The sequence below is a fragment of the Magnolia sinica genome, chromosome 11, assembly GCF_029962835.1.
Source record: "Magnolia sinica isolate HGM2019 chromosome 11, MsV1, whole genome shotgun sequence".
Classification (NCBI taxonomy): Eukaryota; Viridiplantae; Streptophyta; class Magnoliopsida; order Magnoliales; family Magnoliaceae; genus Magnolia; species Magnolia sinica.
In genome coordinates, this window is record NC_080583.1 from 440,564 (window position 1) to 463,562 (window position 22,999).

At 37.8% G+C, this 22,999-nt stretch overlaps 1 protein-coding gene across 1 annotated transcript; it reads right to left on the reverse strand.

Annotated features, from left to right (window-relative positions):
• Positions 1-1,045: 1,045 nt before the first annotated feature.
• Positions 1,046-21,060, reverse strand: LOC131218496 (ATP-dependent DNA helicase DDM1). Its single transcript, XM_058213057.1, has 16 exons — positions 20,926-21,060; positions 20,527-20,619; positions 18,569-18,877; positions 18,391-18,477; positions 17,371-17,717; positions 17,106-17,292; positions 16,841-17,016; positions 4,571-4,640; positions 4,299-4,479; positions 4,018-4,122; positions 3,777-3,871; positions 3,577-3,696; positions 3,071-3,190; positions 2,293-2,391; positions 1,728-1,829; positions 1,046-1,608 (listed from the first exon to the last, which is right to left on the reverse strand). The coding sequence occupies exons 2-16, from the start codon at positions 20,611-20,613 to the stop codon at positions 1,378-1,380; spliced, it is 2,316 nt and encodes a 771-aa protein (XP_058069040.1). The 5' UTR covers positions 20,614-20,619; positions 20,926-21,060; the 3' UTR covers positions 1,046-1,377.
• Positions 21,061-22,999: the final 1,939 nt, after the last annotated feature.

The following is a 22,999-nucleotide window of genomic DNA, read 5'->3' on the forward strand; positions in this document are numbered from 1 at the left end:
AAATGGTGGATCGGTGAAATGTTCTACAATCGGTTGTGTACACATCCACTCTTTGCTCTGATGGCAGGGGGCTCACATTGATCACTTTAGCATGTTTTTCACATGATTAGGGGGAGAATTTGAAATTTCACTCTTAAAGAGCAAGTCAGGCATGAATAAATACAAAGGGGTCTGGCATGTGAAATTTTTGTTAGGGAGACGAAGGCTTTTCACGTATAAACAGAAGCATTTGGCAGACTTTTACAGGTGAAATATGAGCCCTCAGACCAACATCAGTGGCCTTTTCAAGTTTCTAAAATACCCTTCACTTGAAATACAAGGTTCTCTCCAACTACAAAAACTAGGCAGAAAGTCCAAGACCTATTCATGTTACATATGGTAGAGATAAGCACCTTAGGTGATGAGAATGCTCATGGCAGCGGATGAAATGGCATGTGATGACATTGCAGTTTCCTCGGGCATCACAAGAAGGCAAAATCCAACAATGAGTTATCGATAGTAAATCATCATCAAGATATTTCATCAGTTTTTTTTTTTTTTGGGTGGACCAAAGATGATTGATAGAAAGTCATGACATTCATTAGTTGATTTGATATGTCCGTTTTGAGCATAATCATGACATAGACTTCAAACTGGCTACTAAATGCAAAATGAAGTTGTGATGCATATCAATAACTCTCATAAATACCATGTGCTTATCTTAAAAAGTAACTGCACTGGAGAAACGTTATTTCCAACTGAACAAGCATGGATCATTTCAATGTCTATATTAAAATAAGGAGAGCACATAACAAGCATATTGAAATCTGTTATATATTTTGAGATATCATCCGCCAACTGAGGACATATATTACTGTTGCAGCTTTTGATTTTTTTTCTCAAGACATGCAAAATATGGAAATAGTTAATCTATATTTAAGGATGAACAGCCATACCTGTGTTGGAAGGAGGTCTATAATGTATGCTTTTGATCTGTCAAACATGGCCACTTCATATTATGCATAGAAGCTGTTAGAATAGCTAATCAATCATATCTGGACAGATATTGTAATCGGTCAATACATCTGATACTCATCCACCTTTCAGACGCTGCTCTCTTTTCACATACCTCACTGACAAAATACAGCTCCATGTGCAGAACCTCTTACAAGAGTTTAATAGCATTTGTAACATGTTATAAAGGCACAAACTAAAGCTTTTCCGTCATACAAAATCCCTGCAGGGCAATTGAAACTCCAAAAATCGGCAAAGCCCCACAGGGCACCATTCCCAGCATTCCCAAAAAGAGCATTCCAAAATATGAACAAAACCTCTGGGGAAAAAGAAAAGAAAAAAAAGGAAGAATTCCAACTTGGCCAGGCTTTAACTCCCCACTCTTCAGCTCGTGAATGAGGAGAGCATGCTTCCACCACTTTTAGCTGGTATCACCACCTCCCAACCAGGTCCTCTAAGAGGAAGAGGATCAACAGCTGCAGATATACCATTAGAATCCACGATCAGGTCACTGCGGTCCAACAACCTCTGCAGATCTTCATCACTTATGTCCGTCTGAGTCAGCTTGTCTTCTGGATCCTCTTCATGTCGAAGTAATGCCAACATTTCAGATTCCTAAAGCCAGTGCAAAACAGGTTGAGACGATTATCATTACGCATAGCGGTACCTAAAAGGCAAATTAGATGAATAAATGAGGAAGACAAATTGCGCCAAACAAGACTTGCTATCCTAACCTCCAATGTATTAGGTTTGACTCTCTCTTGCTTGAATTGCCCTTGCCCAATAACCAAGTGTTCAAGCCTCAACTTACTGAAAGCTTTCTTCAACATACGGCCCTATTAACAAGAACAATTCAAAACATACTTCACAATAACCACATAAATAGCAGTAATAAGAATGATAAGGCTGCTTGTGGATGCATGAGTAAATAAAGTTGCAATCATTTCATTTTAATCAAGAAACAACCACAAAATGATGTTTCCTAGCACACATATTTAGTTAGTAGCCCTCATATCACAGTCAGATTCTTTCATGTCCATCTTGAAACTTGATGAAATTTCAATAGAGGGCGCAGATCCTCAATATGAATGTAAAAGAACACTATAATTTGGTTATTTTCACTAAAATTAGATTCACTAAAATTAGACATAATTTGGTTACTTTCACTAAAATTAAACTTAACTAGTGGATATTTTCTGAAAGATAATTATTGCAACTCAACTAGATACTATATCTAAGCACACACTTAAATAAATAAATAAATAAATAAAACCCATAAAAAGCCCATCCATGGCATACCTCTACAGAATGAGATGTTGCAAGCCTGTATACGTGAACAGGCCGGGTTTGCCCTATCCTGTGGCATCTATCCATGGCCTGCAAGTCCATTTGAGGGTTCTGGAGATCACATGCAATATAACAAGTCAGGTATGCAGTTTCAGAAATGCTTTAAACCTTAAGGGCGTGTTTGGATTAGTAATTACGGCAGTAATGTGCCGTAAAAAAGTAATGATTATCATTACTATGGTAGTCCAAAGGAAAACAAAGTAGTGACCGCATGCAATACTAGTCTCACATCTCCACTTCCACATGTAAAGTAATTTTGCTGGTTAGATACACTTGGATGTAATTCCGTCAATATGTGTTATATCCACACTGTCCATCCATTTTGCAAAATCATGTTCGGGCTTCTCTCCAAAAATGAGCTTGATCCAACATTTCTATGGACCCCAAGAAGTTTTCAATGGCAGGCATTCAATCCCCATGCTAGCTATGGTTTGCTCCATGTCTTCTTTGGATCTGTCTCATTTTTTGTCCTATTCCATTAAATGATCACGCAAGAGGATGGACGGTGTGGATATATAGCACATACATCATGGTGGGGCCTATGAAACTATGCCACATCAACACACCTCCGCCAATCCAGATCATGCAGTGATTCTGAAGGATTAACGTGATTTGACAGCAGGCAATATCCAATCGAAGGTAAAGAGTAACAATGTGAGTTTTACACCACATTACTGTGGTAGTCCATTATCCAAACAGGCCCTAAGACAAGACAGGAAAATTCCATTACCCAATCACTGTCATACAGTACACAGGTATCTGCTGCAGTGAGGTTGATACCCAGCCCACCGGCCCGAGTGCTGAGCAAAAATATTCTAGCATCGCTATTTATGTCATTGAACTCTGCGATCTGGTTATGAACATGACCAAAATTGTTACCATCAAGCAACAAATTGATAAAGCCATCAAAGATGTGAAGAGTGAGAAGAGGAAAGAAGAAGCTTGCTAAAATGGAATTTACTAGCTTATAGTCCATGGCCATCAATAGGGCTAATTATACTGGGACAAGGCATGATGATGAAATTGCAGGGCAATATACAAAAACAAGAAGCGTGTCGCCATGTTAAAAGAAAAGGAAAAAGAAAGCTCCTACCGATAACCAGGCAACTTTTTTCCACAATATTTTACAGAAACCAAAAGAAAAAGACAGCTCCTATCAACCCAGCTATGCTGACAGTTCTCTCTTTTCTTTTTTCTTTCTCACCCCCTTAAATTCTCCAAGCAAGATATGCGTACCTGTCTTTTTCTTTCATCCAGCTTCACACTGCCATCTATCCTACAAACTTCCAGCCCTTTCTCACTAAAATAATAATCAACTATGTCCAGAACCTTAGTCCACTGTGAAAAAATTAGAACCTGAAAACAACACAGTTAGTAATTGTGAATTCACAGAACAAGAACATTTTACCCAACAAACCAACAGTTCATACTCATACTTTGTGCTTCCGTTCAAGCAGTAATGAAATCAGTCTATCTAGCAAGCGAAATTTGCCACACTGTTCCACCAACTGCTCAATGGGTGGGTATCTGACTGTAGAGCAACACCAACAGGCAAAAAAAATGCTTTAGGTGAATGTATCCACTTTTTACTGAATATGAATAAAATTTTATCACAGAGAGACTGTAAGGAGCATAGCATGTGAAGTATAAATTTACTAAAGGCTCTAAGAAGCTCACACGACCCATCAAAAGCAGACTCCAGAAGGTCTGGATGGTTGCAGTTCTTCCGGAGCTGAATCATCAAATTATTCAGTTTTCCTTTCATGCCACTTATGCCACTCCCTGCAATAGAAACCAGAGATTAGCACGGAAACAAGTGCGCAATAGCTCTAAACAACCACTTTAAGATACTCTTTCCCATGGAGCTTTTCACTGACTTAGCAAATGGTAATCAATATAAAAAGATAGTTCACCACTGCTGTTAGTGACAGTTTAATCACCAAAGATTACTTTCTCACCTTGATGTCGCAAATAGTCTTCCAAAGTTTTATTGACTAAATGATCCTGGAAATGCTTTTGATGGTCAGTCATGTTTGCATATAAAATGATCTCCTTCTTGCGAGGAAGCATCTGCTCTACGTCCTCCTTCAATCTTCTTAGAAGGAATGGGCGTAGTATTAAATGGAGCTTTGATATCACCTGCAAGTAATCAAATTCCCCATTAGCATTCAACTGTACAAGTAATGATTAAAGCACAATATTTATCAAAGCATGGATGCAGACCACATACCTGCACCCTTCTTTTTTCTTCCAACTCTTCCTCCTCGACCTCACTAGTGCACTTCCCTGACAGATCAAACCTGAAAACCAAATTCCATATCAACCAAGCAATGGATAAGACAGGCAGCAAAATTCATCTATCAACAGCATTCATTTCTCTACCCATATTAGAGAACTAAAAGCAGCACATATATGAATTAACTTCATCAGGAGACTTCTTGGTGGCATCACAAAATACCATAAATAAACATCCAATTATATGACAGCTGTAAACCACCTTAGAACAGTTCCATAGCATATAAAAGGGCATGTGTCTATATATGTGTGCAAAAGGACAGTGCCATTGACTAATAAAAGAAAAGGCATGCCAACATAGAGAGATAATGTGCCAACCAATTCGGGAAGCAAAGAATTAGATGGTTGAATGCAGATGATCAAGCTAAAGGAATATTGAAAGCAAAGACCTGTAACTTGAGGCGTGGCGTGGGGGATGCTTGGGAATAAAAAGAAAGCTTTGGTGGAGACTAGTTCTCAGTAGGGTCATGGACAACATGGAAAGAACACAAACAATAGGACATTCTGCAGCAAGACTGATTTGGTGGGAGAGGTTTTTCAAAAGCTAAGAGTAAGATTGTTGAATATGTTGAGAGTCTAAGAGTTTTTCCTGGGTGTGATATGGGCCAGCTCGAAGGAAATAGAGGGACAGAAACCATCTTTTCACGTGACAGATAATATGTTGTCATCATCATCGCAGGAATTGAATTGTTCTTTTCTTTCTAATCAATTTCCCTGGATATATACATTACCTCACTTCGAGGGGGGAAAAAAAAAAAGTAGGTCCAGAAGTTGATTTCATTTCCAAGATTTTACTCAAAGATGTGGATGTAAAGGGGAAACACTGTTAAATGTATATTTCCAAGGTTACACGAGACACCTTCTGTCCACGACCTTTTAAAATTTTCATTGAAAACTACACACCAAACCAAAGAGCAGAATTACTGTTGGATTTCGCAGTTTTCAATTTACTGAGGATTCCATAGGGGTTTTCCATGTCCACACTTCAGATTCTCTATATCCAAATAGGCTCTAAAATTTCAGTCATCCTTCAACGAAAAAACAGGAGATGTGCAGCTGAGTTGGTACAATGAGCTTTGGGAATATGAGTTCCATATTACAATAGAAGGGAGGACCATTCCTCCTTCAGCTAAAACATCTATTACTGAATTCACCTCCCTTTCAATGTGGGCAAGCAAAATGTTTGGACCCACTGTGAGAGGAATTTCTTACAAAAACAAACAAACAAAAAAAAAAAGCCTCTAGGCTCCTAATTTTTGTTTGCCCGTTTAAAGATATTGGGGTAGGAAAATGTATTATCCATATTTGATTATACTCGGTATTTTAAGCATAGACAATATCGGTTGATATATTCCACAATATATCTTATATCCCACATGTGCGATACAAAACACACAAGTAGTGGGATATATCTCACATGTTCAATCCGGTGAGCATTTTCGATTTTCGATCCCTTTTTTTCCTGTAAATCATATTAAATGAGTGTCAAATTATTACAAATCCATGATTTTTCATGTTTTGGTTTGGGAGCTTCAATTTCAAGATTTGGAGGAGACAGGCCAAGTTACGAAAAATTTAAAAAAAAAAAAAAAAATCAAAATTTTTCAATTTCTCGCAAATCGATTGCAATTTTTATGTCCAAACATAAAATCAAACATGTAACCTAATCAAATGATTCTTCTTTTGTTTTTGAATGTATTGCTTGTGTTTCCACACTTCTTCTTACATTTATAAATTATATGAATAAAGTTTGAATATACTTGCATAAATTCATTTAGACAATGCATAAATTAGGATCCCATACATAGAAAACCAATTATGTGCACTTGTTTTTTATAATGTTTTGATTTATAAGAGTGTATTGATGTCTTTTTTAACAATCACCGAAGTTTCAATTAAAAATTCAACCAATTTCCCAATGTTTCCCCATGTTTCCAACAACGGCGATACATTATGCAATACTATATCCCATACAATAACCGATATATATTCGTATCCCAAGGGTGTGATACATAACGCAATACTGATATTTTGAACATTGATTATACTAGACATTGTTGGATCATTTACCTAGATCATCCATTATGTGGGTACTGCCTTCAGTCAAATAACTATGATCACGTGACAAGTGTAATTTTTAGTTATGGGTTCTTCATGGTTGGACCACCTGATGACTTGTAAGGATGTCATCCATTTATGACAAATTAGTGGATAGTTGTTGTGGGAGAGAGAGGTTATCAGAGGAAGGAGATGAGGTATACAACTTTCAGGAAATGAAGTTCCTTACTTTTTCAGAACTTTTCACTCAGGGGTATCTGAAATTCCAAGAACTTTCACTCATCACACAGCCTGTAAGTCTCCAATGACTTTTCTATTTGATTTGTGGTTGAGGCTTTAATAAAGATAGTTCTATTATGACTAGAAAACATTTGGCCTCAATTCAAGTTTGGCGATCTTGTCTAGCTAGGATGTTGTTAGATGCTTCTTATGGGCTTTTCACTTCATAGAGCTTAGTTTACCTGCATGGGTTTTGTAACTTTTGTTCCTTGACTTAGATTGAGAAGGAGAAAGGAAGAGAACATAAGAAGGTGAAAAGATAGAGAAAGCTTAGAAGTAGGTGACGCCTCTAGCCTCTCCTTGTATTATCATTACGGCTTTCATAATATATGTGAAAGTACTAAAATACCCCATGTTTAAGTTATTTCATAACCAAATCCCATAAAGGTCTATGCTAACACATTACCTAAGGACTTTTAAAAAAAAAAAAGAAATAAGAAAATGAAACAATAGAAACCACAATCTCCATATGAAATGGGCAACACACCATCCATCATGGTTTGTCAACACTCCCTCATAAGCTGGAGTGTATATATCATGACACCTAGGTTAACGAAGAGACGATCCAAATGAGTGCGAACAAGAGCCTTAGTGAACACATCTGCCAATTGATCATAAGACTTGACAAACGCAATGCGAATTTCCTTACAACATTTCCTCTGATGAAGTGATAATCAACTTCGATATGATTAATTTTCTCATGATAAAGCAGATTAATGGCAATATGAGAAATACCTTAATCACATTATAGCTTCATGGGAACATCAACCATAAACACAAACTCATCCATCAACATCTTCAATGAAGGAAGCTTACAAATAGCATGAGCCATAGCCCTAAACTCCACCTCCATACTTCATTGGACCACCACAAATTTGTTTTTTACTTCTCCCCATAACCAGGCTACCTCTTAAAAAGGTACAATAACATGTAGCAAATGCCTATCTACATACAAATACCCTCATACTTGAAGATGACCATTACACTTATAAAGAATACCATGACTAAGAGTTCCCTTTGAGTATATGAATATACGAAACACGGCTTCCATATGAGGAACAGGAGGAGCTTGCATAAACTAACCACACTTACAAGAAAAGTGATATCAAGTGGAATGATCGTTAAGTAAATCATTTTTCCAACTAATCAAAGGTATCTTCTTGAATCATCAATCAATTCTTCCCTGATCCATATTATGCTTATGATTCGGGTCAATAGATGTTTCAATTGGTTTGGCTCAATCTCGAACAATATATCTATCACATATTTTCGTTGGCAAATTAATGCCCACCTTAGATTTTTATTACTTGAATACCTAATAAGTATCAAAGATGACTGACGTTCTTGCTATAGAAGTGTTGCTGCAAAAATGTCAACTTATCAATACCCGCACTAATACCCCCATCATCCACATACCAACATAATGATGTTTGCCTCACTTCACCTCACAAAGAGAGAGCAGCCAGCTTGACTGCGTTCCTTTCCGTATTAAAAAAACTACTTGCAATTGCACCATAAAGACTTATTCAGTAAGGCTGATGAAAAAATGCATTCTTCACATCAAGTTGGCATAAAGAACAATCCAATTTTATGACAACCAAAATAACTACCGACACAGAATTAAGTTTTGTCACAGGAGAAAATGTCTTGAAATAGTCAACTACCAGGGTCTAAGAGCACCCTTTAGAGAACAACCAAGCCTTTAAGCTTTCCGCTAAGCCATCAAGACTGTACTTCACCATGTACCCCCATTGACACCAAATCGGGCATTTTCCAATAAGTTCGATTATGATGGAGAGCAACCATCTCATCTTCAATTACTTATTTCAATTCATCATAACTGAGGGCTTCTTGGAAAGAATGAGGAACAGAGTGACAACAAACAGACTACCAGGATGAAGTAAATTTGCAAAAAGAAGAAGATAAACAAACAAATGAGACAATGAGAAATAAGATGTTGAGTGCAAGAATGTATACCTTTATGAAGAGCCATGGGTAAGTCATCTTCATTAGATGCTAAAACAAAAGAGATTCAAGAGAACAATAATCTTTAGATGGAGCGAGATGATTGGTGGAAGCCACAATTTGATGAATTTCATTACTATGCTTAGGACATCCAGAGTAAACTTACAATGGCGGAACAAAATATTGTACAAACATTTCTTCCAAGGTAAGTTATGTGTTACCGGTGATGGGAAGAGTTGCAAGCATTTCTATAAAATGCAATGACTTACTGTCTTTAGGAAAATAAGGGGTACTTCTAAACAAAGTGACACCGGTTGAGACAATATTTGCGAGACATAGCATTGTAGCGTTTGTATCCTTGTTGAGTACATGAGTATCCAAGAAAGATACTCTTGATAACCTTCAGTTCAAACTTGTCAAGAACATGATCTAACTAATGTATAAAACATACACACTCAAACATATTAGGAGGGACAAGAAAATCAAGACACATAATAGAAATGGGTAACTTTACTATCCAAAATAGATAAGGTATCTGATTTATTAAATGGCGTGCAATCAAAACTGCCAAAACATTTTCGAAACCTTCATGTCAAACAAGAAAGCCCGAGAACCTCGATTATGTGTGATCCTTCAGTTTAGCAGCACCATTTTATTGTGGTGTGTGAACATGAGTTGATGAATAATGCCATCAGATGATAGAACATGAGTTGCGCGTGATGTCCCTATCATAAATTGATGCAGGACATGAAAATTAAATATGATATGCAAGATCTCAGGCTTTAAATCATACTAATTCAGAAACAATCACATAATAATTCCACATCCCACACAAATGCTCAAACATTCTGAAACCCGCCATCCGACGTAGAAACTATCTGATGGTCCAGAATATCCTCTATTTCCTTTTTGAGTGTGGAAAGAGTAGGTATGGGAAGTAGAGGCTATGAAGATGGGTTGGGATGGGTTGGTATGGGAGGTTGAGGCTGAAAAAATGGGTCGGGATGAGTAGGTATGGGAGGTAGAGGCTGAAAAAATGGGTTGGAATGAGTAGGTATGGGAGGTAGAGGCTAAGAAAATAGGTCGGGAAAGGTAGGTATGGGAGGTAAAGGCTGGGAAAATGGGTCGGGACGGGCAGGCATGAGACATATAGGCTGGGAAGATGGGTCGGGAGTGGGCCATGGATCAAGGGAAAGGTCTGGGGAATCAGGATGGTTAGGCAAAAGATTAGACAATGCATCAATGGCCCCGTGAAATGCAACTAGATCTTCCACATTGAATGTGAAACTAATTCCCATGGAGGGTGGAAGATCTACCACATACGCATTGAGACCGTTTCGTTTTATAATTTTGAATGGTCCAGCACTATGCGCGTGTAATTTTCGAACGGCTCCCTGAGGGTACCACTCTGGCTGATGCGGATCATCAGAGAGTCTCTTACATTGAATTCCTTGAAACATTTATGTTGGTTTGCAGAAAGTGAGTAATGTTCATTACTAGTCATGATCTTCTGCTTGATTTCTTGATGCCATGAATGAATGTGATGCGCAAAAGACTCTGCAGACTCTGACGGCCTATGGGACAGTGACATAGAGACAAGATCAATAGGTTTCCTAGGTTTAGAACCAGTAATGACTTCACAAGGACTTAGACCTGTGGACCTATCGACAGAACTATTAAACGCAAACTCAGCTATAGGTAATATGGTGTCCCATGTTCTGATGTGCTCTATATCTCGCTTAGTAGGAAACTCATCCGGTAGATCATCAGGAAAGACATCACGAAACTCATCCACTGCCGGAATGGCCTCAGTGGGTAACTCTACACTAGCCTCTGGTACACTCTCTCTAGCCACAAGGCCGTACATGTTGTGTCACTCAAAATAGTGGTCTTGATGTCCCTCATGGGGTAGGTGCACGGGTGTACGCCCATAACTGATCATTGGCCACCTCCATTTCTTAGTCTATCCTCCTAACCACCTGCCTGAGATTGGGCATCTTCCTTAATGGTGGGGTTTGCCCTGGTGGAGGTCTCTAATTGAGTAATCCGCACATCAAGTTGTTCAAAGCATTGGTTCATATGTTGTGCCCAGCGCTTACCCAAAGACTCAAACTGTTGGGTCAGCTTGTTTATTGACTCTTGCAATTGCTCCATGTTTATTGTAGGGTATAAGCCGAAACCACGACCCGTACGTGTGGGCATACAACTGCTAACTCAACCTAAAAACCTTCTACTACGACTATATGCAACTAAATGGGACTATATGATCCTATGAGACTCTATATGAGGAAAACTACCAACGCTACCAAAATTGAGCAATATAGTTGTCAAAATATAAGAAATTTTTTTATTTTTTAAGTAACAACCTAGTTTCAAAAAAACGGAAAAAAAAAAAGGTTTCTAAAAAAACAAATTAGGAGAGTTTCTAAAAAAAACAAATTAGGAAAGTTTCTAAAAAAATAAATTAGGAAAGTTTCTAAAATTTAAAAAAAAAAAAAACCTAGTTTCTAAAAACGAAAAAGGAAAGTTTCTTTAAAAAAATTAGGAAGGTTTCTAAAAAAAACAAATTAGGAAAGTTTCTATTAAGAAAACAACCTAGTTTCTAAAAATAGAAAGTAAGTTAGTTTCTTAAAAAAGAAAAAGGAAAGTAAACTAGTTTCTAAAAAAGAAAAAGGAAAGAAAATTAGTTTCTAAAAACAGATTAAGAAAGTTTCTAAAAAATTAGTTTCTAAAAAACAAAAAAGGAAAGTTTCTAATCCTAGAAATAGAAAGCTAAGTTAATTTCTAAAATAATTCAAATAAGGGGATAACAGAAAATTTCAGTAGCTTATGTCAGGGTTTATGGACCTCTAAACAGCCATATATGATGAGAATTGATGTGTAATGGACATAAACAACTAAACCCTAAACATGTAATGCATTCCCTTATAAGAACCCTAAGCTTTGATACCAAATTCAATAAATTTAATGCAGGACATGAGAATTAAATATGATATGCAAGATCTCAGGCTTTAGATCATACTAATTCAGAAACAATCACATAATAATTCCACATCCCACACAAAAGCTCAAACGTTCAAACAAGGGGAATCTGCACGGGTCCAGGCCTACATAGGCTAGGGCTGGATCAGTAAAAATTATGAATCAAACGATACTCAAAGGTAAGTAATAATCATCCACACATACACAGCAATCAGTCCCTAATTTAGGGTTAGGGTTATGAAAAACAGGTATGAAAGGGAAAATTATGAAGAAAACTTGAACCGGAAGACAATCCCTGCGTGCGAACAACGGGCCAGGCCTGATGCACGTGTGCGGGGGCCTGGTCGCACATGTAAGGGGGTCCCACACCTGAAAACTGACGCCTTGAGTCTGGTCGGCCAAGGGTGGGCTCCAAAACCTCCAAGTTTCGAGTCAATCCGAGCTATGGTTTGTGCTTGGTGCTCCGCCGAAGTTTCAGCCCTCCTACAGGACCAGATTCTAGAAATCTGTTGTATATGGGGAAACGGATGCAAATATTGATGGATTTGCAGATGGAATGCTTGTAGGAAAAGATAAATATAGATGGTAGAAGATGGGGGTGAATCGGGATAGACGTGGCTTCGCACCACCGTAGTTAGCCCTTCGATGAAGAAGGGCTTCGCACCCAATTGAATTTTCACAACTCGAGAACTCAGAGTAGGAAAATGCAGAATTTTAATTAAACTTCAAAGAATTCCAAAAGCTACAAGGAGTGCCTATTTATAAAAAAAACCTTATACCCCAAAACTCGCGCCAAGTGCGCAACCTATTACTTGGCGATGAAGTAAACCAAAATAAAAACCAATCAAATAAATCTAAAACGTCCACGATATTCTAAATAACATTAATAAGCAAAACCTAAAATATGAGATTAATCAAACTAGTGAGTCACGATCATGAGATCCCATGATGGGCTTTACTTGACTACCGGGCCCACTACAACGAACCAAAACTTGGTCTTCTAACTAGGAGGCCCTCCCTGGATGTCGTCATCGATCCAGATCGACAGTGGGGCCCTCCTCCATGCGTATGTACGTAGGGGAGGCGTACATGTGCGTGCACGCATGATGTCCCCATCGTAAATTCATGTGATATATATTCCCTAACATTATCTAAAAGCGGAATACATACCCTAGCATTAAATTGTGTCTGCCCTTACATATGCAATGTTGTCAAATCGCATAAGCCATCAGCCTGGGTCGATCCCTTATGCCATAACATAGTCACAGAAGCAATCACTCAAGTTAATGGCTTTTTGTTTTTTAAAATTAAAAAATAATAATAATAAAATGGTAAAAAATATAAAAAATCTAAAAAAATTAAGAAAAACTATGTATAATTACTACAAATGATTGGATTGGGTTTATTTACCTATTTCATTGTAGACTATTAAGCCATCTATATGTTGAGTTATATTATATTATATATAACAAAACAAATTTAAATAAGCAACAAGTTACACCAAGAAAGAATTAATTATTGAAAACTACAAATATAGAAATTGTATTGATAAGTTGAATCTTGACGAGTTAATGCATACAATACAAGTTACAACTTACAACTTATTACAATCTATAAGAAACTTGATTGTTGGCCATTATGCCAAGGAATACTAAAGTATACCATCATTATGTGAATTTTTTGAAGGATGACAACTTTATTAGAAAACAACAAAGCCGAAAGAATGAAAATAACAAACAGCAAAGAAAAGACAAACAAAGAGAAAACAGAAAAGTTACACATACTGCAGTCCAAACCAAAGAACTACATTAGCAAGGGTCGAAAAAAACACTCCTGGAAGAACCACATTTATCTCGGAAACATATATTATTCATTTTGGCCCAAATAACCCACCAACCAGCCAAAAGGAACATTCCCCATCTCTTCTTAGATGCTGCGACTAAACCTACTTCATGCAATTGGACAAACAAGTCCACTATTGACTCTGGAAATACCCAATAAGACTCCAAAATGCTCCAACACACAAATCTAGAACTCCCTTGGGATAGGGCAATGAATAAATAAATGATTCAGTATTTCTTCCTCTCCAATAAAGATAGCATGCATTTAGGATGGAAAGGCCCCTTCTCTGCAGGTTATCAATGGCCAAGAATCAATGCCACCCCGCAAGCCAAGCAAACGCCGACACCTTAGATGAAACACCATAGGACCAAATTGGAGAAGTATGAGCCTTTACTTGATTATGTGATTATGCCGGCATACTATAGTATGCCATAACATACTTCCTGCATGGCATATGCGACCGTGGCATAAGCAATCTGAGCCATGGTCTGCGATTATGCGATCGCATATGACAACATTGTACATATGAAATTCCTTAAAAACACTTCAGACCAATCTTTCATTAAATATATAACTAAGTAATGCGAGAATAACATCCACAAAAATAATGAAATACTTAAAGACAAATAAACTAGTAGTACAAACTAGACCCTACACATTACAATGTACTAAATAGAAAGTATTGTCACTCATTTTCGTCCATACGAGGTGAAAATGAGACTCTATGATACTTGCTTAACTTGCACGCTTCACATTCTAACTCAGCCACTATAAATGATAACAGAACATGACTCTTTAAACTATTCAATGAAGGGTGACCAAGCCTACCATAGTACTGATGAGGTAAGACGTGTGTCTGCAGGGCAACTCTAATTATTCCATTGTTGAGATAATAAAGACCATTCGCTTGATATCCTCCACCAATTGTCATCCTCGTCTTTAGATTATGAAATTCACAATAGGAGGGATACAATGTAAGACAACAGTTTAGAGGATCTAGTTTACTTACTGGTAATAGACTCAAAGGAATTTTAGGAATATATAATGTTGATGTCAAGGGAAAAGATGATGTAGGATAAACAATACCCAATTGATGAGGACACTTGGGCACCATATGGAGTATATCAAAGGAAGAGATGAGCTATGACCCATGCTCCGATTTCTCTATGGCTAGATGATCATTACGTGGGGCGTGGACGAACCCACATGCATATTTGGTGCATCATTAAAGACCTTACATTGGGGAGATGCATGTGGGTTGTTTATTGGGAGCATGGAGATACGTTTTACACGTAAAGCAACGAATTTGCCTTAGCTAGGGGTTATTTTACATTTGTTAGAGAGTCAAGAGGGTTATGTCTTATTTTGGTTTAAAAGTATAGGTACTTGGAACTTTTCCTCATTGAGAGGCATCCTTTTTGGTAAAAGTCCCAAGTTGAGACTATTTAAGGGTTATGGGAGCGCCCTAATTTGGATATTTATGATTATTATGAATGAGATTTCTCTGCTAGGGTTTTTCTCCTTACAATTTCCTGTGACTGGAATGGTGTGATGCCATGGTATGAAGCCATTAATCTTAATCCAAATAAGTTTTCTTCTCTCTATTTCTATTTCTTTCAAATTTTCCTTTTATTTTTCATTTTTCCTAACCCATCTCCACAATATTCATTCCCAATTATCATCCTTATCAAAACCCAATCCAGACCACATCAAAACCTAACTTAAACCTACACCTTCTCTTTTCCCCAACCTGTGAATAATGCTATGTTTCTCACTTCCATTCCCCTTTTCTCCTATTTTCCTAACTTTTAAACCCTAAGTTCCAAATCCCCATTTCTAAAAACCCTAAATCCTCAATCTCAAACACTTAACCTAATTCCCAATTAATCCAAACCTAAAATACTTGACCCCTGATGGGCATATGTGAATCCCATTGACTATAGATCAATCCCTATGCTATAAATGGAAGTCCCATCTTCCATTGGGCCTATTTCTCTTTGATCTATATTTTTTAGGATCCATACTGAAGGATTGTAGTTAGGTCTTGAATGTAAACATAATTGTTTACTTGAGTACCTATCATATCTGAGGTAGATTATATATTTTTTGTCTTTCTCATTGATATGATAATCCATCGATTAACCTCACAACATACCATCCATTAAGACTTATCTAACTGAGACACACCAGTCATAAGGTCCGAAATTCCAAAATCAATAGCCGAGGTAACATTTTCAGAGAACGCTCGTTTTTTAAGAAGAAAGCTGATATTTACACCCACTTCATTGATTAATGCCCCCAACACCCCCAACTATGTCTCCAACTTGACTCACAGTACCAAATAAACAGTTTGCTTGTCTAGGAACATTTTCCAAATCATTGCACGAGTTTGACAAACTAAAGAGAAAACCTCTAGTTCCGTGAGCATCAAGCATCTTCAATTCATCGTGGAAGATGTGATTGTCTATACTTTCAAGTTCCCCTTGGAATGCCAAGGGATGGAATTTGCCACCGGATGTTCTCAAGCTTGGAGAAAAATGTGATTTTTAGTGGAACTACTCCCTTAATGAAGATGGTTATGAGCATTTCTTCAAATACGAACAATAGAGGCACCAAGTATTTTCTGGTGCACCATGTTAGATAGATCTTAGGTTCAATATGCAGTATAAAGCCCATTTTCCGAAAGTAATATACCTAAAATGCCTTAAAGTATAATCAGTAAAATGTGCTTTTTCCTTTTTTTGATTTACGAAGGTGTAGTTCTGCTTTTTCCTTTTTTTGATTTACGAAGGTGTAGTTCTTTCCCATATAGAACTTGTAGAGACAAAAAAGTTTACTTCGACAGGTTTAACATCAGAAGCCAGCATCGGTTTTGCTTTTCAATAATGTGGATGCATCTAGTTGAATGGCAGATTTTCATACTCCTACATTACTTCAACAAAGAATGCAATAATGAAGCAAAGAGTCACAAGGTTTTAGCAAAGAAAATTTAAACAACATGACCACATCGAGAAAAAGTTATATATATATATATATATTGCAATCTTCAAGAAGAAATTCGATAAGCAGAGTTTATTACCAGGATTCAAATTCTTCATGAGACGAGAATATATCGGGCAAGATGAAGTTCAATAGCGACCAAAGTTCAGCCAAATTATTTTGCAGAGGTGTTCCAGTAAGCAAAAGCTTATTTTCAATGGGCAAGCGCTTCAGTTCTCTCAATAACTTGCAATTTGTATTTTTCAGCCGATGTCCCTATAAGAACAAGGGTTTTGATGAGACATGAGAGCAAAAAAAATAAAAAAGAAATGAAACAATTTATTTAGGATTTACATGATTATTACCTCATCAACAACAACATATTTCCAATTGTAATGTGCCAAAGCTCTAGCATCATTCATTGCAATCTCATAAGAAGTGACTATAAGGGGGAATTTGGGACCAATCTCTCTAGGCATGTATTTCTGCCTTATCTCATTCCTTTCTTTTCTACCTCCATGGTATATAATAACACTCATTGAGGGTACAAACCTGAAAATAAGACTTACCAGAGTCGATAGATGTTGGCATGAGAAAATTAACAGGAGATCAAGAAGTGGATAATTTTACCTGTTGACCTCATTCACCCAGTTTGAGAGCGTAGAAAGAGGAGCTATTATTAAATAAGGCCCATCCAAACCCTTCCCTTTCAAATGCGCAAGAAAACCAATCGTTTGAACTGTCTTGCCAAGTCCCATTTGATCTGCCAGGATTCCATTAAGTCCATTTTGCCAAAGTGATATCAACCATTTTACCCCTTTGATTTGATAAGACTTCAGTTTTCCACCAGTCAATAGTGGTACAAGCTCAGCCTGCTCTTTAAGAACTCTCTCCTCCTCAGTGAGGTTTGCATCTTCAGGAGTAGTACCCTCTTGGAATCTTGTAAACATGGCTGCTACTGCCGTTTTAGCTTTTCTCTGAAAAACATCACAATATGAGCAAGCATTAGAGCAGTAATAAGCAGTCATGAATGTGGGTGTTGAAGAAAAATATCAGCACTAACCTACATATAATAACAAAGAACAAAGGATAATCAAAAAGCAGGGGACAAAACAAGGCTATCATGTAACTTGGAATTACAACTATGGCTAAGACATGGCAAAGCGATCATGAAAACTTTTAAAAGGTAATCAAAATTAATAATTCACAAATCCAAGCTGCCTAATTAGATACCTAACTCCAGTTCGTATGCAAGTAGAATATATTATGCGCATTGGAGGCAGTTAAGACACATACCATAACACATTGCTTGAATCCAGATGTAGCTACGCTAGCATGGTTATCACCCACGTAGTACACTGGATGTATTAAGGCATATAGGGGGCATAGGCAACATTAGAAACTCGTTCTTAGGCACTCAAACAAAGGGCAGCCTATGCAGTAGCTTTCAATAGTCAAACACATTCATATGCAAGTATCTGTACTAGCTTTATAACATAACGTAATTCAAAGAATATTATTGGTAAAATAAACATTTGAAAGAAGAAGAAGAAGAAGAAGGGAGAGCTTTGCTTGCAACAATCAGTTACACGTCACCCAGTGCACATGGAAGAAGAAAATGCATTAAAGAAAATTGAAAGAACCACTTACATTGTTGTATTGAGCTTTCGCCTTCCTCTTTCTACCACGGCCCCTTTTCTCTTTTACAGCTTCTTCCTTCTGGATTTCCACTCCATTCTGAGAAGTGAATTCACAGAAATATCAGGCAACAATAAAACTCAATCAACAAGCAACAGACTTATTCAAACAGAAGGCTATGGGAGGTTACGAATGTGATGTCCTCCATCTTTTCTAGAAGGAACTCTGAGTATAGCTGGGTCTGTGTCAGAAGCTCATCCAATTTACTGAATTGGGTGTTGTTCATAATGGCGTCAGCTTCACACACTTCCCTTTCAGAGTCCTCCTTCACTCGGGCCACTTGCAGTTTCTCCTCCTCCTCCGCCATGGCTTTTGATATAAGAGAAGAATCTCCATTTTTTGCATCAGCCAACAGCAGACCATTATCCTCAGAATGTGGTATTCCATTTTCTTCGGCAGCTCCTTTCGAGATGAGAGAGGATTCCAACTTGCAAATCCCCTGCTTATAAAAGAAAAATACAAATACATAAAAATGTCAGAGAGAGAGAGAGAGAGAGATCAATCTTGGAAGGGACCATAGAAAATACAAGGGGATAAACCCTAATAAGAAAACTCAAAAAAGTTTTAAAGGTGAACAAGTACAAGAGAAAATGGAATCCAGCAGCTCATCAGACAGGCCCTGACTTGTAGATACCCTACCCAATGTATTATTGATCTGCTCATCAGGTGGACCACACATGTAGAAAAGAAATGGAAGAATATGTAGAAGTGATTAACAGTCTACATCCCTGATACTCAACTGGCCCACCAGTTAAGGGCTTGCTTGGATGTCTGTAAACTACTTACTTTAAAGGGTTTACAGGTAGGTGTTTGGACAGCAAAACTTGACTTTAATGTTTACAAGTTGTAAACACTTTACAAGCAAACACTCCCTTTTTTCTGGGCAAACACCTACGGTTATGATTACATGTAAAGTCTTTACACCTAAAAAAACATTACACATAGCAGAGCACAGTGGTTGATACATACGCATGCTATGTGGGACCCACCGTGATGTTTATAGTACATCTAATCCATCCATCATGTGCATCCCTTGAGGCATTCCTATCGCCCCAGAAAAGTAAGCCAATTGTTCATCAGGTGAGCCACACAACAGGGAATAGTTGGCATGGGACACCACCATAAAACCCTTCCAGATTGTGTGTGGGGCCCACTTTGATGGGTGCAGGACATCCAATCTGTATGCTCTCCTAGGGCCCCAAAAAAATCAACCCCTTTTTTTTAAATGCAATTTGAAGATTTTGGCCAGATTTTTCACCCCAAGCTCTATGGGGTGCAAATACCCACTTCATACATCAAAAACACTTTACAAGTTAACCAAACATGAAAACTGTTTGCCCGTAAACACTTTACCGCTTAAAAGCCAAACGGGATAGAATGCAGCCATTTTACACTTAACAGCTTGTTTGGATGCCTGTAAATGGAGATAACTGTAAATGATTTACAGGTAAATGGTTTACAGTCTGTGTTTGGATGCTAAAAATGCCTGTAAATCTGTAAATCATTTACAACTTTCAGCCTCATTTGATTTACAGGCAAAAAAGGATTTCATTTACAGGCTCTCCAAGATTAGCTCTCCATTTACAGGACTTGAAGAATTTACAGGCTATCCAAACACAGACAATCATTTACAGCTTACAGCCAAAACAGGACAAGCTGTAAATGATTTGCACCTGTAAATTATTTACCCTTAAAACATATACAGCATCCAAACGACCCCTAAGTGAACCATGCTGACTTTCAGGCCAGGGCATAGACATGGTACGCCACACTTGATGAGCAGATCAGATCCCTCCTACTTAAAACTTCATACTACAGACTCTTCCAACAAATCACTACATAATAAAACCCAAAAAATTTCAAAAAGAAGAAAAAATAAGTGAAGAAAAAGGGGAAATCTCCAACATGAAACAGAAACCCTTGCAACGGGAAATTTATAAAAATAAAAAAAATAATAAATAAATAAAAAGAGGGAAAGTTAGCCAAAACATTTCCAGTCCAAGAACAACAGCTTTGAATTAACAGATAATTCAAAATAAAATAAGATTTTTTTGTAAGCAGCATTAAAAAGAGAAGTCAAAAGGGAACCTCATCTTCGAGCACTGAAGTCGGAGAATCTGCCGCTGTGGTCACTGCTTCTGCTGCTTCGATCTTTATCTCATTCTCAGCGTCCATCTCGAGCTATGGAAAAACGGAACAAAATATTTTTAAAAATTAAAAATAATATAAAAAAAACCCTGAAATCTCCAAAAGACAAAAATCGATATCTAAACAGTATAGAAAGATCTCAATCCAAGGAAAACTCGATTGAAGCCGTCAGGAATCGCTGGCATTTCTTTTCTCCGTTACAACAGCGAGCAAAACCCTCGATTGAAAATGGAAAATCAAATAAAAATAATATTACACTGCATATTCCTATTTTCTTCAATCTATTTTCTTTTTTGCAAAAAATCGAAAAAAAGAAAAGAGAAGCGAGAGGGATTTCACCAGAGTAGGAAGAGCTGCTGCGGCCGAGTAGCGGAGGGAGGAGAATGACAGTCAGCAAGAGGGAAGAAAGGGTTTTTATGTCTACGCCAGTGGTGTACGTTTCAGCTTTGGGCGGGAAAATGCTCCTTCGTGTGCTTCGTGCGAAATGCTTTGAGAGGATATCTAAAAGGACGACAGTTTTCATACAATTACTGCAATGCCCGCATCAGGCAACAGCACGCGGCTTTCCTGAACCCACACGCGTGTACATGTGAGTTAGCGCACACGGCACCACATATGCCAGCGTGACAGAAATTTAAAATATCCAAGCCATCCATCAGGTGGAACTCACCATCTATGAACGATTTGGTGCATTTTCAGAAGTCTTTCCTCGATATTAGACACAATTTAACGGTTTATATTCGTTCAGTTAATTATGGCCCATGTGAATAATATAATAATCTGATTATTGGGTTTATAAATCTAAATATTGTTTCTTTTCTGATGGATGGCTTGGATATTTCATATGTACGGAAATATGGCAAATGTATCGGCTTGTACATTTGCTGACTTGTACACGCGCGTAGGCTTAGCAGAGCTCATAGTTAATTAATATATAATGCAGGGTTGGGTTGTACGGCATCGTTTGGGTTTTCCTTCGGCGCACGTGTGTCGTATGGTGTAATGATCCATCCGAAGGGCCTCGTCATGGATATTTTGTCGACCAAAAATGGCCCAGGTCTTGGATGTACGACCAATCCGAACTGTTGATGTAATTTCCCTTCGAAATTTCTAGACATCGAGCCGTGGAACAGCAACGTAATTGAGAATTGAAAAGGTTTCATGGAGAATTACAAGGAGAGTGATTGCCCAGGCCATTCCCTGAGAAAGCCTTTCGCAGAAAGCGACTGCGCCAGGATCCTAGGTGGGTTGCCATTATGTCTGTGAGAAACCCGCTCGGCCCATCCATTTTGGGAGCTCATTTTGGGACATTCGACCATATATGAGTAGGATTCAATAACCAAGTCGGACACATAATAGAAAATAGCGGGAATTGAACAATCATAGTTGAAACATCTGTACGGCCACAATAGTTTTTTATCAAAATAAATTTTTTGTTATTTTCATTACATCTCAATAAAAATAACCTTTTAAATTATTTAAATGGCATATAAACATCAACGTGAAGTAAGGAGCAGAAGGCATTTCTTTCCTCAAATTTCCGTCTCGCCTGGTGTGGATCCTAAAATGAACTTTCAAAATGGGAAGTAAATTGCGTCTTACCTCAGCCCGTATGGTAATCGGCCTTGGTAAAACTATATGGAAGCCATTATGTTGTAAACGTCTTATCCACATCGTTCATACCTATTAACAAATCATTTTATGGTATCATGAAAAAATAAATTAAAGCAGGTCCAAATCACTAATAGACCACGACAAAGAAAGCTGGTGGTGATAATGAAACCCACCACTGAAACCTCTCTTAAGGCCATTGTAATGATTTTTTTACCAACCAACTTCTTTATAAGGTCACGTAGACTTGTTAAAGTAAAAACACAAATATCAGCTAGATCTGAAACTTCCACAGCTCCCAAGAAGTTTTTAATAGTGGGCCTTCAATCCCCACTTTGTGGCCCACTTAAGTCTTGGTTCCGCCTCATTTGGGTTCATACAGTGTAATGGTGTGTAAATAGAGATGGACGGTGTGGATAAGACGTTTTCATCACAGTGGCCCCCACAGAGCTCTATATTTTTTACAATCCACTTCCTTCAAAATGTAATTTTTTGCGAACATTATGGTGGGTCCCACTAAAGTTCACAGTGCAGGAATTTTGAGGGAAAGTCTTTGGCAGGAAATCCACGTCCCTGTACATGCGGGGATCATGGTAAACGTGCCCTGCCACACATCAAGTGGGACCCATGCGTATCAGCAAAATGGACGGCTGGAAGGACACTCAAAGTCATTATTTAAGGACGCGGATTTCAAGTTCCTGCGCAAGCATGCTAGGTGGGGCCCACCGACATGTTTTTGATAAATCCAATCCGTCCATCCGTTTTTCGAGATCATTCAAGGACTTGAGATCAAAAATTAGAT